Source organism: Megalops cyprinoides, chromosome 2 (assembly GCF_013368585.1).
Source record: "Megalops cyprinoides isolate fMegCyp1 chromosome 2, fMegCyp1.pri, whole genome shotgun sequence".
In the NCBI taxonomy this organism is placed as follows: domain Eukaryota; kingdom Metazoa; phylum Chordata; class Actinopteri; order Elopiformes; family Megalopidae; genus Megalops; species Megalops cyprinoides.
Genome location: NC_050584.1, coordinates 20,951,702 through 20,968,742, shown reverse-complemented (window position 1 = coordinate 20,968,742; position 17,041 = coordinate 20,951,702). Strand labels below are relative to the sequence as shown.

The 17,041-nt window shown below is 46.0% G+C and overlaps 1 protein-coding gene across 1 annotated transcript in view; it reads right to left on the bottom strand.

Moving 5' to 3' along the window:
* si:ch211-285f17.1 (sickle tail protein homolog) overlaps nucleotides 1–17,041 on the bottom strand; it is a 121,960-nt gene that overhangs the window by 5,779 nt on the left and 99,140 nt on the right. Inside the window, exons 7-16 of the mRNA XM_036555498.1 lie at nucleotides 15,327–15,431; nucleotides 14,026–14,075; nucleotides 10,691–10,845; nucleotides 9,399–9,574; nucleotides 7,173–7,309; nucleotides 6,688–6,835; nucleotides 4,649–5,165; nucleotides 3,839–4,049; nucleotides 2,308–2,606; nucleotides 1,916–2,068 (exon numbers count right to left, since the gene is read on the bottom strand). Coding sequence (XP_036411391.1) covers nucleotides 1,916–2,068; nucleotides 2,308–2,606; nucleotides 3,839–4,049; nucleotides 4,649–5,165; nucleotides 6,688–6,835; nucleotides 7,173–7,309; nucleotides 9,399–9,574; nucleotides 10,691–10,845; nucleotides 14,026–14,075; nucleotides 15,327–15,431 — 1,951 coding nt within the window. The remainder of the gene's footprint in view (nucleotides 1–1,915; nucleotides 2,069–2,307; nucleotides 2,607–3,838; nucleotides 4,050–4,648; nucleotides 5,166–6,687; nucleotides 6,836–7,172; nucleotides 7,310–9,398; nucleotides 9,575–10,690; nucleotides 10,846–14,025; nucleotides 14,076–15,326; nucleotides 15,432–17,041) is intronic.

Genomic DNA, 17,041 nt, shown 5'->3' with positions numbered 1-17,041 from the left:
TTGGTTACACAGCGCACAGATCTGTTTGCTCAATCAAAAAACATGACAAAGTTTACAACCTTGGAGGCAATTCCAAGCAGTTTGATCTTGGAGAGAGAAAAGAGGGATGAGGAGATATTTATGAAGGTTTTGTTCCGTTGCTTGCACAACATATTTTGATTCATCTCAGCTTTAAATCAAGGTAAAGTGTAAATAGTAAATAGAAAAAAATTATGCTCGAATTCAAATTAATTCCAACTAAAGCTGTCTATCAAGCGAGATGACTAAATTCCGACCTTTTTTCACTGGAAGAATTTCACTGGAATTCAAAGGCAGAAATGTGATTGGAAAAAAGCATGCAAATTAAATTAATAATTGTCTTGAATCAAGAAATAAAGAGGGTTTCTAAATGAAACACATTACGTGTGTCGGGAAATGAAAATCAAACAGTCGGAATGTTTTCAAAAAGGAAAAAATATAGGGATCCAAACGCAAACATAACTTCAAATATTAACATTAGATGAAAAGTCAATGTGACACATATGAAAGAACACTTGCTACGGTCTCAGTTTTGGGGTTCTGGTTAGTTTATTTATTGAATGAATAAAACACACATCAAACACGCAAGATCTCAAATTTGACCTTAAGTTCATACTTCATACATAGCACACCATTGTTATGTCAAGTTTTATTCACAGAATAGCACCAATATCTGAGACATTGTTTTTTCTGCAGACTTAATTTCTAAAGAATTTCAAATAGAGGAAAAACGGGGAAATAAAAGGAGAAAAATCAGAGAAGTCAGAAACATCCATCAAGCTGTTAAGGACATCTTGACTAGCACGCAGCAGGTGTGTGAGTGGCAGATCAGCGTTAACGGTGCAGCCACAGCGACAGGCTCAGGTGACCGAGTCAGACGGTCGGCAGAAGCAGGCATCTAGACGGCTGCCTAAACGGCACCTCGTTCATTACCTTTTTGTCTTTGGGTAACATTAAGGCCCCAGGCCTTAGCTCTCTGACTTGGGGCTCAACTCTCGTATGCTCAATAAAACATTTAGCCCCTACATCCTTAACAGTGCACTTCTGGAAAACCTGAGGGATCAGAATACACTGGGAATTAGTACACCGGATTGCCGTCGTGGTCACATGCAAAACAAGCCAATGTCTTACTGCTGGGAGTAACAGAGAGGACTCTATGTTTAATCACAGTCATATTTAAAAGACTGAGACGTATCGAGTTGATGCCCAAATTCAATTTTCACTGTCGCATTCAAATGTAAGTGTTACTCATAGAGTGCGCCGGTGGATTCCATTTTATGAGGCCGTTTTATGAGATGAACTCTAAGGCCTGACCAGATGCTCCTCTGTACTTTCTCATGTGAAATGGGAATTTACGAGGCAGCTAGAGGCATTACTAATGTATTATCCAGTGCTGCGAGAGACTGTTGCCGTTGGATGTGGCATGTTTAATTCTTGCATACTGCAAGGTTGGATCACATTGGATCTGCTCAGTTAGGTCTGCTTATGCACTACAGTCCTTGTATGTCTGACCTGCCTGGCTCTTGGTACCATTTGATGTGGTAGTTCAAACGGGTTTGCAGTGTAATTGAAGGAGCTAAGGTGAAGCTGGTTAAAGGAAGTCCAACCACCAGGACAGGAAGTAACAGAGCCCACTCCCAGATTGATTGTTTGATTGAACAGTATAGTGAGGTTGTGTCATTACATAAAATGCTTAAAGAGACTTGATTATTTAACACAGAGGTGTACTTTGAGAGACTTGTTTTGGTATCTGTGTGTGTGTAAGTACATGTTGTGTGCATGTTTGTGATTATATATGCGTATGGAGGTGAGCTGTGTGCATGTCTTTTACTGTGTGTGTGTGTGTTGTGTGTGTGTGTGTGTGTGTTGTGTGTGTGTTGTGTGTATATGTATTTACCTGCAGCTCTGCCATGATCTTGTCTCCCTCATCCTCCTCTTCGCGGATGGCAGAGGCAGCGATCGGGGGTGGGGTTTGCGGTTTGGGCTTGGTCTCTGGTGGGATCTTGCTGGGTTTGGGTTGCTGGGGCTGTGTGCCCTCCTCCTCTCCCTCCTGGAGGGGGGAGAAAAAAAAAAACAACTGCTGATCCTCATCTGAAACTTTGCGATTACTTACTGAGAATTAAATAAATCATTTGTTTCTGCTAGCCCTAATAAGACAGCTGTGCCTTTAGTAGAACTGATATGAAGCAGAACACAGGACATGAGTCGAGACGCCGGGGAATGCTGTTTGACCAGACTGTAATTCCGCCCTAATGCTCCGTTGACAGAAAAGGCAGAGAGGGTGCATACCTGAGGGGAGACAGGCTCCTTCCGGCTGGTGAATATGACCTCTCCCGACCTCCCAGTGGTGAGCCCGGAGCCTGGAGGGTAGTTCCTTCTCGGGGGTGGTGGGGGAGGGGACTTGCCGGCCTTCTCCGTGCTGAGCTTGGCTGCTTTGTCAGCGCTCGGCTTGTTGGGTTTTTCGGCGCTGGGCTTCGGGGGCTTCTCTACGACGGGCGGGGGTCTCTCAGAGCTGGGCTGGGCTGCCGTTTCAGAGACGGGCTGCACTGGATTGTCAGTGCTGGGCTCCTCTGGTGGGGCTTCTTCTGCTATAGAGAATGATAAACACACACACAGACACAAAGAAGAAGACAGTCACAGGGGGAAGAATTAGTATGGTTTCAACATTCTCAGCATTGAGCTGTACGCCTCTGTTGCTACTGTACACATGGGACACGGCTCCCCTGAAACACATATTGGTTTTCTCATATCTGTGCTGCTGCCAGAGCGAACGCATTCCCATCAGCTATTTACTTTCATGTTATACACGGTTACAGACGCTTGGCACTGTAGCTATCGCTTTCTGACAGCGATACGTGAGACAAAGGCAGGTGGAGAGTTCAGTCTGTTACTCTGCTGTTCCCTAACATGAGCGCTCTCTGGGCGGTCAGGCTGAAGTGACGGGAGAGTCATCGCCGGCTCACTCGACACACCCGCAGCCCGGCAACCGAGCAGCCCCAACAAAGGGTTTGAGAGAGTGAGGCGTGCCCTGGGGCAATACGGGGGCGTGGGGGTCAGGTTACACCTCAGCGGCACTCAGACACCCAATCCTGTGGCATCCCGGCACAGCCTGTTAGTAAAAGCGCGGCCAACATTGCTTCAGGCAGAAAAGGGAGGTCTTTGAGCAGGCCTGAGGGAGACTGCACCCTTAAATGGACTGTCACAGAGTCAATGAACCTGAACATATGTGCGAAGCCATACAGTGTGGGAACGGCAGTGAGGCTGAAATCTACATGACCGGTATGTCACAGGTTCAAATAGCTACTCTGAACTGCTCCAGCAGGATCCAACCTGATAAAATGGTTCAAGAGATCGGAGAGACTAAATTTACTTATCAAATCTTGAATTTGTTAAAAGGTACGTTAGATGTCCGTGCAGCCTCCATTCGATCTTCTGTTCAGGCTTTTATCTCAGCTCTTTGAAATCGGATCTGCTAATGTTTTCACCATGGTGTCAGTGCCGCTAGAGGCAATACTTATAAGGTGCAGGGGGACTCGAATCTGGGATGAGGAACAGATGGTACCAGGCGGGGCTGACACTAGCTAAAGCGGGGAGGGATTTAATCATTCTGAGATGGCCGTGCAAACTGAAACTGCAACACATGGTAAGAATCCAAAACTCACAATTAATTAAAAAAGCATTATATCCCTCAAGATGTGACACAAAAACCTGATACAACTCCATGCCTGGAACAGCTCTGGAATTCAGCGTGCCTAATTTGGACCCTAGATCGGACGTCCCCCCCGTTCCCCTGCACCCTGAAATGACGGTGTGGTCTTACGTGGAGGGGGAGGCTCCGCGGGCTGGGGCGCGTCCACCTCGTCCTCCTGCGCAGCAGGGGGCGCCAGAGGCGCCTCCTTCTCCTCCGTCACTTCCAGGTTGGGGATGCCTTTCATCATGTTGGCCTGGGCCTCCTGGAGAATCTTCTCGAACTCCTTCCCGTCGTAGTGGCCCATGTTCTGTCTCTTCTCCTCCCACTCCTTCTCAGCAGCCTGCAAGGAGACAGGAGACAGGGACAGGGACAGGGACATGAGGATGACGCCAAAGGTCAGCACTCCTTCAGCGCTAGCAGTAGGAGCTATCTGTCACATCTTAATCACTGCGTTCTCCAGTAAACCTCCTCAGAGATGACAACAGGAGGCATCGCTCGATAGGCGGGGATTTTATCTTTCAACCTCGTATTCGTCCATAATTAGGAGCTGCTAATCAGAGGTGGCTCCTCTGATTACAGCAGCGTCTGATTACTTCACAGCAGCATCCACCGATATGAGCTTAATTGCACCATTTAGCATGGCAATTATTAGCCAGTGAAGACCATAAAAAAAAATTACACCAACTTTTTCAGATAGCTGCAAATGACTTTTTGGACAAAAGCCCAGAAAATGACCTCAGCTGACCCACAAGAGAGACAAACACATATCAAATTGTATTAAATCAAATGAAACGAAGACTTAAATCAGTAAGTCCACACCTAAGAGCAATACTAAAAAATACATCATTGCATTATAGTAGTGATACCTAGCACCAAGCAGACATGATGTCAAACACTACAGCGGACCTTATCAGAGGGGAAGTCAGGCCCCTGGTTTACCTCGATGGACAGGGCCCTCTGCTTGGTCTTCTCTCTGCTGCTGTGCACCTCCTCAATGAAGAGGGCCTGAGAGACGGAGCCGTTGCTCGCGGCGACGGAGGCGGGCTGCTCTGCGCTCGGGGTGGGCTTCTTCGTCAGGGCGGGGCTGCTCCCCTTGCTAGGGCTGTTCCCCTTGCCGGCCGTCGGGGACTCGCGTCCCTGGGTGGGAGTGGGCGGGGGGCTGGGGTGGGCGACCAGGGCGGCCGACTGCTGGGACTGCTGCATGTGAACGGGGGCGCTCTGTGCATGGTGGATCACCAGCGGGGACGCCGGCATCACCTCTGACCGGATGGAGGAGCTCTGGGGCTCGGGGAGGGCTGTGGGCGAGACAGGCGGGGGCGCGGGGGAGGGCAGAGACGCTGGAGCGGAGGGCTCCTGCGGGGCGACGGGCGGGGGCTCTGATTCCGCCTCCGCGGCCACAACTCCCTCTCTCGCCGGCGGAACCTCCGTCCCTTTCAGGAGGCTGTCCGTGGCTTGCCTGCGGAACAGAACGAGCGAGCGTGACACTCTCACCACAGACCGCACCCGTGTCACGGCAACACAGCGCGTACCGCGCAGCAGTGTGCTTTTGATTTCTGCACGAGGCGAGCCAAAGCCTGCCGATCGAAATCACGGCTTCCACATCTGCGCTCGGCAGACGTGCGACACGAAGGACTGCTATTGATTCTGACATGAATGAACAACGTCAGCGAAGACGAGGCCAGGATGAATTCAGCTGTGTGCGGCTGCAAAGTTGTATTAGATCACTGGCTGGAGTTTGGTGCCTCTGTCTGACGTCTGTCTGGGAAACAGAGGCGATGCAGAGGCTAAATCTCTAGATCCAATGATACAGTTCAGACAGAATTATTTTTGGGTTTCTTGGCAACGGCACCAATCCAATTCTGTCATTCTAATCCACCACGAACCATGTCTATATTGACATCCCTTTAACAGATTTGTCACAGGCCAGGGCAGCTCTTATCTTGTGTGTCACTAGAAAACTGTAAAAACAATGGGCCAGAATCTTTACGACAGATTTTGTGCACACAGCTAAATTTTATGCCTGATCAAACCACATACAGAAGCACACAGTTGAACAAAAAGACATGTTATTCTAATAAACTGTGCTGCTGTCAAGTTTATACATGAACATGATGACCTTGCACAGTTGAAATACGTAAACAAGTGATTCAATTTACCATAAACAAAGCATTTACTGAGTAACTCATCTAATCAGTAGGCGTGTACTGTAATTAGCTTACTTGCCAAATCATAATTGTGAATCTGTCTCTCCTGTATGTGACAGACTTCACGTGCTGAAACAGAATTTAACTTTGCATCTACAAACAAACACTGCACTCAGAACTTACAGTGGGTGCTTCTCTTTATGGAAACAAACTACGATACAAAAGCAAACATGCACACTGTTATAATCCGGGGCTTAAAAAATTCACTTTGACTCAAGGTATGAATTACATGTACTATGCACCTTTTCACTCCTAGTTTATATCTATAATATCTACCTTCTAATGTCTAACCCTCTCTTGGCTAATTACAGATAACACATGCAAGCATGTAATTTAAGAATTACTGGGATTCATCAACATATGAACAAGGCTAACAGTGAAATTGGGTGTTTTCACATGTTTCCTGACTTCCAAACAACAAAATAAGCTCGTTTGGATGAAAATTTTGATGAATGACAACCAATGAGCCTAGAAAAAAAAGTTCTTCTCAAACATGTTACTTTCTTTTGAGGTGAGGTGATAAGGGATTTTACCTGTGCTAACCTCTTATCAATAGCTCCAAACATTGTTGTTTGTGCCATTGCTGCAGTGTAAATGGACCAAATCCCCACTGAACGATAGCAAAGAGCCTCTTAAAGTGTGTTCAATAAGTAGAACTGACATTCTGGCATCTCGCCCCTCCCCGGGGGCACGCGGTCACCATCCAGCGCTGCACTGTCAGGAACACCAAAGAAGAAAGCCACACCGTTCCGTCCGCCGGAGCCGACAGTTTACCTTCGGAGGCCGCTGAGGGTCTCGGTCAGGGTCTTGACCCTCTTCAGCATGCTGTCCAGCTTGTGCGGCTCCTCCTTCAGGAACTTGACGGCCTCCACCTCCACCCGCAGCACTGCCCGCATCTTCGTCTGCAGGGCCGGGAACTCCCCTGTAGAGAGGCAGACACCCAAGGCCTCACTACACCACATTGCATCCCTTATCTACCGTGATTTACATAGGTTACAATTTTAGCCAATTTTACAGCTGGATATTTAATGAGGCAGTTGTGGTTTAAGTACCTTGCCCCACAGTACAACAGCAGTGCCCCAGCGGGGAATCAAACCAGCAACCTTTCAGTTATGAGTGTTGCTCCTTACCACTATGCTATACTGCCACCCCAGTGGCGGCCTCACAGCCTAAGTGTGAATTCACTGCCTATTTTCCTGTTGAGCGGCACATGGACAGGCTCGTGCAGCCACTCCTAGGAGATGCAGTGTCAGCCTCACCTTTGAGTCCGGCCAGAGACTCGCCCACTTTCCGCAGCCCCACCGCCCCCTCCTCCACGTCCTTCAGCGTGACCGCCCGATGCACTGTGGCAGAAGAGGAGTCCTTCTTCAGCTCGTCCACATACTGCTCCAGCTCCCTGAGCAGCCACACGCAAGACAAAGCACATCACAGCTGTTACACGCTGCCTCTTCACTGGCCATGCAAAGACCACACTGCAACTGCTCTGTATTTGACAGGTTTCAGCAGCTGCAATAACCCCATCTGAACATTAGAGGGCAGTGTAAGCACGGTCATTCCCGTTTAGCTCTCCTGAGTAGTAGATTCTACTTCAACTGTAAGTTCATTAAAAATGAAGCACAGACAGTTAAAAATATCTTTTCTATGATCTGGAGTGTTCTGATAATCACTAGATTGGAATGAAAGAGTGAAAGGAGTCAGCTTTGTCTGTGGCGATTGTATATGGTGGGAAAAAAATGCTTTGTTATTACTCATCAGACTTCTTCTTGTTACTGAAACACAGTACTGCTGAAATCAAATGCAGACATCTCAAACTAGGAACCAGTGGAATGTTTGCCTCAACAGACACAAGACCACTTTTATGAACTTCACGGTGGACCAGGACATGCATACTCTTCACCATCTAAAGCATTGTTTTTCTGATGAAAGAAATAAGAACCCGGCAGGGAGAGTGGCCAAGCTTTCAACTTCAAGGACCTCCTAAAGGAGTGTTGTGTTTTGCTTAGTGCATTAGGAACAGGTGTTACATTTAACTCCTGTTGTGTGTTACAAAAGGCAAGGTGTCCACACCCACCATGAGGGTGCTTCTGTGTGCTTTCGCAATCAAAACATAGCCACCAATCCACCCTCTCAGAAAGCAAAAAAAAACAAAACACACACACACAAAAATGATGGCAGTGTTTCACAACCCTCTTATCGGAGGCAAAAGAGACAAGTCACAGAGAAGATTCTGGAAAAAAAAGGACGAGCTCAGGAAACCAGTCTGACCCGTTTAAACATCCTAAACTGGCTAATGTCAGTCCAACCTAGACTTTCTGTCTGTAATGGAAGTATAGAGGCAGAGGCCAAACAGGTGTCAGAATGTAGCTCGGCAATTGAAAGAGCATTTCTTCTGTGACAAGTTGATGAATTGACCTCTTTTTAGTGCTGTGCCGTTCAGGGGGGCTTATCAGAAGCTCTGTCCATTTTCTGAAACTTGCCTGCTGGTAGAAGCAGCAGCTCCAGCTGATACAGCTGGCCTCAAATAGCCCTGTGATCTTAGGCTCAGACTATAACACCACTGTATCATATACAAAAGATCACTGGATTGTCTGTCTAATTTGAGTCACATAAATCTACCACATTTTATGTAACCTCATGGGTGAACATACACAGAGCTGCAGTAGCCCACACTATGAAATCATGGCAGTCTCTGCCCCAGAAAAATCCATAACATTACCTGTAAGTTTGAACACACGTCAGTTCAATCTCACCCAACATGGGAACACTGCTGCTGCTCTTGAACACTTCAGACTGTTGCTTTTATTGAGTTGGCCTATTCTAGTGATTATATCTCTATGGCCTGGCTAACTGTCCTGGCTATTTGTGGTGTTAATGCCATACTCATGTGCACAACAAAGACTTGCAAGCCCCATTAGCAGCCCTTTAAACAGGAGCAGGACTGCTGACAATGACATGGCTAAGCACCAATGAAAACACAGACCCAGCTCAGACCAAGAATGTTCTGTTTGAGATGTTTATCTCTGCAAATGTTTACCACTGTCTTCTGGAACACCCCGCTTGACCTTACTGGTTAAATCAGAATTAAAATGAGACAATTACCAGTCACACTGGCAGGCTTTTCAGTAGGAATTCAATTAAGGTTCACTGTAACTAATTGCTGGACTGTAAGATTTAATTGCTCCATTACCGCTCTCCTTTTATATGCAAAAAAAAGAAATAAAGCACAGTTTGGATATTTTCACAGTGAAAGGCCAAGACTGCAAACACATGGAAATAATTGAGAAAACTGGGAGTCAAAGATGTAGAAAAGGAGTCCTGATGTTTCTGTTTGTTGTTTACCAAAAGGTGAGCTAAGGGATAGTTCACCTCAGTCAGAGGGAACTAAACACACTTTGCCTGAGCTCATAAGGCCTCTGCGGTCACCTCTGAGGACTGTGACTGCGAATCACAGTGCTCAATGCCTGGAGTTTACCCCTGCTCCTTACCCCAGCTGCGTGAGCACTCTTTCCTCCATGCTCAGGTACTTGTGCCTCTCCTCCTCCACCAGCACCCTCTGCCTCTGCACGGGGTCCTCCAGCCTCTTCATGGTCTCCACCAGCTTCCCGCTGATCTCCTGCTCTGCTCGCTTCAGCATCAGCTTCAGAGTCTCCTGGTTCTGCAGCTGTTACACGTAGACACACGCAAGCACACGCTTAGTCACGTTCATGCTAATTTGGACTACTGTATCTGCTCTCCACAGACACTCTTTCAGGCTAACACTGCAGAATGTCACACATGTGCACACACACACACACACACACACACACACACACACGCACTCGTGCGCACACAGGCTCACACACATCCTCACACACATCCTCACATACCACCCAAGCATGAGCATATGGATGGACACACACACACACACACACACACTTTGCACATTCCTGTTCACACCACTGCCAAAAATTGTTCCAGACCCCAATTAGTAGCACTATTTGCTGCTATATCAGAACTGCTATTCTCATTACTGTCACAGTGATTACCTCACCCTATCTCCGTCACTCTTTAAGTGTGGTTTTTATTCTCAAGTTGATAATGAAGCTGTAACTAATAACTTTAACTTCGTTGTAAAGTCACAAGGACATTTCACAGCACATTATTAAAATTAGCAGTAGCAAATCTTTAATATACCCATAATAACATTTTACTGGCAAACCCACGTCCATGAAATGAAAACAATACATCATGGATGACAGTGGAAAAACCCCATGCCCTCACTCAGTGCATTAACATTGATTATTTATTACTATTAATATGTCATCATATCTCAAAGTCATGTGCAGTTCTGTGGTTTAAGCAGCACAAATTAAACTTGGAATGCCGAATGAGGACATACATTATTGCCCCCCCCCCCCCCCCCCCAAAAAAAAAAAACTTCATTATAGTGGGTTTAAAATCAATGGCAACACAAAACTGCATAGAAAATAAATTACAAATCCAATATGCGTGGCCACAGGTTCCAGCCAGTCCCCATTCAAGAAAGCTAAATGCTGTGGTGGCTTTTGTTCACTGTGCAATCAACAGTTATTTCAAAGTGCAGTAATTTACAGAACATTTAAACAAAATAAAATAACATCAAAAATTCAAACACACAAAAAAACGTTTCTTCCAAGTAGAAACTGAAAGGCCAAAAGAGCCAGCAGAAAAGAGAGGAATACGTGAATCTAGCTGGCAGAGCAAGTCCGCCTCTTATTATAGCCATAATGGAGAGCGGTACTGAGGACAGTGATGTCACCTGGAGCTGTCTCATCTGGTGGAGCTGCACTCGGAGGTCAGAGACATTCTTCCGGAAATGGAGCAGGTTGACCTGCACGGGTGCCGGGCCCAGGGGCGGAGGGGGCGTCGGGCAGCTCTCTGCGGAGCTTTTGGCAGCAGGAATGGGTGAGGCTCCTGTAAGGGCGATCACACAGCAGAGTAGGACATCAGAGGGGCTAGGTGCCTGGTTTGTATGCACTTAAGTGAGAGTTTCTGTGCGCCGATAGGATGTGATTCACTGCAGTGGAAGTCAGAGAAGAAATACATGCCGCCTACTGCAGAGACAAACAGTACATTTCACTGTGCAATACACATTATCTGTAAGCTGGAGCGCATCAGAGTTGATGAGGACATAGCAAACTTTCATCTGTTTTGCAGTCACGCTTATGCAGGGTGCCATTACCACTAATCCAAACTGGACATTTGCTTAGGAGATATAGGTTAAGTCATGCTTATCCAGTGCCATTACCCATGTTCATACCTGGACGTTCACTGAGGAAATGCAGGTTAAGTACCTTGCTTAAAGGTGCAACAGCAACCACTCAACTGCGATACCGAATTGCAAGCTTTTGGTTATGAGTTTGGTTTCTTAATCCTATTCCACTCAAGGCTGTCACTCTGCCTATGTGGTCTGCGTTTCAAAGCCTGACATTACAAAATGCTAAATATGCAACAATATCACCACACCCTTTCAACGGGTTTCAACGTGGGTAATCTTTTTCCTCCCCCCATTTCAAATTTCCAGTGTTATCGACTTGGACATTGCGCAAATAGCTGGGAACGCGTTCCTGAAGTTCGCTCGGCGACTTGATTTAATATTCTAATGTTTGGTAATGAGGATGTGCGCCCTCGGCTGATTCGCAGTGGCAGCTGGACAGCGTCGACGAGTCACTGCCCTGCCAGCTTCCAAAAATAAATCAGAAATGGAGCGGTTCCAACTAGTGTGAAGAATGAGAAAAGTCACAGGGCTGCGGGAATGGCCTCACGTGGCTCCTATGCTTTGGCTGAGGATGAATAATTCTGAAGGAGCCGAGACCTCCACGTGACCGCAACGCAGTCCGGCCTTTGCAGTAAGATGAGATGACACTATCTTGCATTGAAAACCCACATGGAAAAATCTAATCAAAGATTGCCATAGCAAAGAATTAAATTTGCAAAATATACATGCTGAGGCTATTTGCCTAGGTTTTATAGTATCTCAAATTCCAGTTTCACTTCCTGTTCACTGGCTTCAGTTCGCTCGCATGACAGCTTGTCCACAGTGTGATGTGATGGCTGCGGTGCTGCATCTTTGACCGGAGTCATGGCTCAGGTTCAGGTCTATGGGACGCTGCTGATGTTGCCTTTAGTGAGGGCCTTCACCTGCACCACTCCACTGAAAACTCCAGCAGTGTAAACTGGGTATGTGATGTACAGGGTAATCGTAGCAAGTCCCTCTGGGTAAGGGTGTCCGTGAGGGCAGTGTCGTGGCTTGCAGTGACAAGGCCTTGTTGTACATGTGGAAAGTAGCTAACGTACTGCAGCACCACCTCTGACATCAGGCACCAGGGTTGTGCTCATTGGTCACCAGCTCCAGGGTGACCTGAGGTCAGAGCAGGGAGCGTGCCTGTCGAACCCCTTCCAGGGTTCAGAGAGTGAGCAGAGTAGGTGTATGAGAGTATCTGAGCAGAGTATGCACTAGCAAATGGGAGTCATCCCAAGGCCCCCACAATGACACAATCCCCCAGGGGAACTGCGGTGCAGTGTAGCATGAATAAGGCTATTGTCACTATAATCTGAGAGCTTGCTGACTACACTTCTCTACAAAAAACAGTGTGACAAAATCGACACACAAAATGACAAGTATGCCAACAAGGCTGTACTGATTGAACACAATGATTTATGAATGCGATTGATTCTATGTTGCAGTATCAACGTAGATCTTCTTAGCAAGAAACAATTTGGGTTCGTTTCTAGAGTAATCACAGGAATCATCTAAACAACCGGTTCTTTTGAGCTGAGTTCAGGAATTTGGCAATGACCAGGGAGCGGAGACTCTCCAGTATGCGTCACTGATTCAAGTTTAATTTTTTTTTTTTTTTATAATTGACCCTCGACTCAGATAAGATGACTATGCTTGATTTTATCAGCACATTTCATAATTCAAATTCTACTGACTGCATAAACATAAATTTCCTTCAGTTCCACTTTATACTGGATGGAATTTCCTCTATCGCAAACTCATCGGTAGATGGCCCCAGACAAGGTTAAATTGACATCATCTTCCTGAAATTGAAAAAATAACTCTATCTTGTTTAAAACAATGTTTGCACCAGCACATTTCCCCTGCTATTGTCTGGCTATGAGAATTGATTCGAAGGATAAAACACTGCTTGCAGCAAAGCAACCCGCAAGAAGCAGTCCACTCCCTAGAGCAGGGCAACGTGGAATAGTGGAGGACTTGGAGAGCCGTGACGTGACTCTCCATGCCTGTGTGTTTACTGCTTGATGTGTTCTGCGTGTGGGGTGCTGCTCTTATAGAGGTCAATGTCTCTGCCTGCGTTGGGAGGGCTCTCTGGACATTAAGATGTGCCACTCGTACAGATGGAACGAGGCACTCTGCTGTGCATGGCTGTGGAACATAAGAGATCTTCCTTTGATTGCACTGAAGTTGTTTGAAAGATAAGCCGAGTCTTGAACAGGCCTCTCTCTACCATAACAAGTTTCCCCCAATGGACAAAGGTCCTTTTTATACCCTGCAGAAGTGCACAGGTGTGCAGTGTAGTGATTTTTGAGAGCATTTGACAAAGGATAGCACTAGACCATTGGGACAAATGCTGACACCATGCTGCCACTGCAGACTCTGCACACTCCCTGCTGTCCACATTCTAGACACACAAAGGTACGCACACACATGCACGCACAAACACACACACATACACACACACGCACATACATGCACACACACACACACACATAGGCACATACATGCACACACACACACACATAGGCACATACATGCACACACACACACACATACACACACATGCACACACATGCACATACACACACACATGCACATACATGCACACACACACATAGGCACATACATGCACACACACACACACACATACACACACACATGCACACACACATGCACACACATGCATATACACACACACACACACACACACACACACACACACATACACATACCCACACACACACTTGCACACACAAAGGCATGCACACACATGCACATACACGCACACACACACACACACACACACACACACACACCGTAAATACGCTCATCATAAATAAAGTGGGCCTCACCTCCACTGTTTGAAGTGTGAACAGGAGATGATCTCTTCACTGTTTTGTCACTGAAATTGAGAGGGGAAAAGACAGAACCCGGTTAACACTGGTTTCATCAATGAAGAAATGAAAGAAAAAAGCACTACAACTGACATGCATCAAGATCAATCTAAGTACACGCCTTGACTGATATGACTGATGGAGGTAAAAAAAAAAAATGTACCATACGTCACTGTCATGCATTCTGCCAGGTGCACATGCAAGTGAATGTGGCACCTCCTAGAGACATGGCTACATAGCTTTATGACCATGGCTGACTGCAGTAATGCAAGGCCCTAGTTCCCCAGGCAAATTCAATACAGCATTCCTTTATAGTGCTATTTCACAGACCATGAGCCCTGATGTAAGGTGGGCCTAAATCACACATTAAGACCATCGCCTTTTCCAGCGTTGTGAACAAGTACTAGATCACTGCTAATCAGTGACTGTGAAATACCCCATATACCGTATGTTCAGTGTTTTTTTAATTTATGCAAGTGTCATAATTTTAGAATGATATAGGCAGTCTGATGGAAAGTAGAGGATCTCTCTCCATCAGCAGGGTAAGTTCTAACCTAGTCCCTGTGACCTGGGCAGGCATGTCTCCTACACCTAACCAGGGTACATTTGAGAGAGATATAGGGTGCTCCCAGCCTTGTTCTCTGACATCACTATTGTCATTCAGCAGATACTCTTATCCAGAGTGACATATGTACATTACAATTTCTACGTTATCCAGTTATACAGCTGGATATTTACTGAGGCATGTATGGGGTAAGTACCTTGCCCAAGGGAACAGCAGCAGTGCCCCAGCAGGGAATTGAAAAGGCAACCTTTTGGTTACAAGCCCCGCATCTTACCACTATGCTACACTATGCTACACAAGGCCTCCTGTATTCCATACACAAAGAGATCAAACTGAGGCCACAGACGCCACACCAGCCCAAGCCCGTGATACTTCTTCTCCAAGGTTAGTCTCTCAAAGTGGCTGGCAGTATATTACATTTATTTAATACTGTGGGCACCCAAATCCTCCAATAAGCACTCAAAGACACGGCTGTGCTGTAAATCAGCCCCTCTGACCATTCTGTCTGCAGAAGACACTGATTCAATTTTTGCCCCTCATCCGCAATATTCCTTTTCAGACAACACAAAATGATCCCTGGTTAGCTGAGATGATATGGAAAAAGCCCATTTATCTGCTGTTATTGCTTTTTCTTTATTGCCTGGAAGGTAAAGCTTAGCTCTGAAAACTCCAACAATCCCCTGCGCTCGCTCACCTGGTCACTTCCTTGGCACCACCAGCAGCTGGCCCTTTTAAAAGTGCATGCTGAACAAGTCCCGTCAGACTGGCAATCTGCTGCTCCATGGCCTTCATTCGCTCTCTGTAGGAAATAGTTTTAAAAAGCCTTTTTATTTAAAAAAGCCCTTTTTACCCCACTTATTGACTTCGAAAGCACCATGGTTAGACTTAAGGAGGCAAGGCTGCCTACAGGTGTGGATAGAGATAACTGCAAATATCGTTCATTTATTGCTGGTAAAATCTTAGAAGCAGTCCCATGAACATGGAACTGTTGTCTACAATTAGTTTCCATCCTATATTGTTTTATTTATGGTTCTGTACGTAAATCTTAAGCGTGCTGCCATCTTACCCCCGACACACCATTTTTTCCCTGTATGGGTGGATTTAAGATTTGCCTTTTTTCATGTCATGCTTCTATGCATTTCTGGGGACCTGTTATTCTAGCTTTCTTCCTTTTAAATATATCAATAGACAATTTGATCAGCCTTTTAAATTCTTTCTGAAAAGAACACCAACATTTCTCTGCTTTAAAACATGAATGCCTTCAATTCTGGTAAATGAACAACAACTTACAACTTTTCCTCCTTCATTGCTGTTCACTTATTAACCAGCTGACCCACTCCTCCTACGCTGGGAGTCTTTTCACTCACTCTGCTGTAATCCGAGACTGTTCAACTATGTGATGTGCCACAAAGCTACAATAACAACCACTGGATGAGGGTCAAGTACTGTGGTATTGATATGCATGAGACGCCAAAGTTCTCTAGGTTACCACATCTATGAACACGCAATTTCTTTTAAGCGCAGACCCCGGTCAGACGTCATACTACAGCAATACTTGGTACACACAAATGTTACCACAAATCGGCTTAAACCACTGAACACGCCTGCATACCAAGTGAAACCACAGATAGTCTGGAATCAGCAAAGTGGTGGATAAGGAGGACCTCTGTACATCTAGTACAATGCAGCGTTCCACAGGCGCCCGCACAAGGGGTAAGTCTTAAACTCAAGAATGTCAAGGACATCTTTTCATTGCTCTGAAAAAAAATTATCACAAGGGAATAGGGAGTTGTTGAATTTGCCAGAAGGACTGCACGGCACAAACATTGCAACCTGGTCTTTAGTCATATACCAACAGCTACCAATTATGTGAAAAAAAGAAAAAAAAATGAAAATACCAGAAATTATGAAAAGATGCAATGATAGCCTTTGATCGTCCAAAGAGAGGAGTTGTCTAATTTCACTCCTGGTTTTATATCTTGAGGCTGGAAGGCTTTCAGGGTTCATGAATGGGTTAGCTGAAATGAGTCACATGGACCTGGATGCTTGCGGCTGGGCTTGTCTGGACTTCCCGTCTTTCATTACGGTGCAACCTGTCATTGAGACTTTACTGCCATATGAAGCTATTGTGAGCAAAAGCAACAAAATTTGACTGAGGCCTACTGCTGAACCTCCTTGTCTGTGGCCTCGCTTTCACCTCCTTCAGAAACTGATAACTGTGAAAACACACAGCCACTGCGATGGTGATATGATTAGTTCTCAGGTGACAAAACAACTAACCGGAATTTCCATTTTGCAAATTAAAACCAAAGCCACTTTTGCATTATGCTGTCAGTAAACACTTCTCTGCGGTGGAGGCAAACACGAACATGTTTCCTGTCTCTCCATTACCCCTGTGGTCACTTGCAT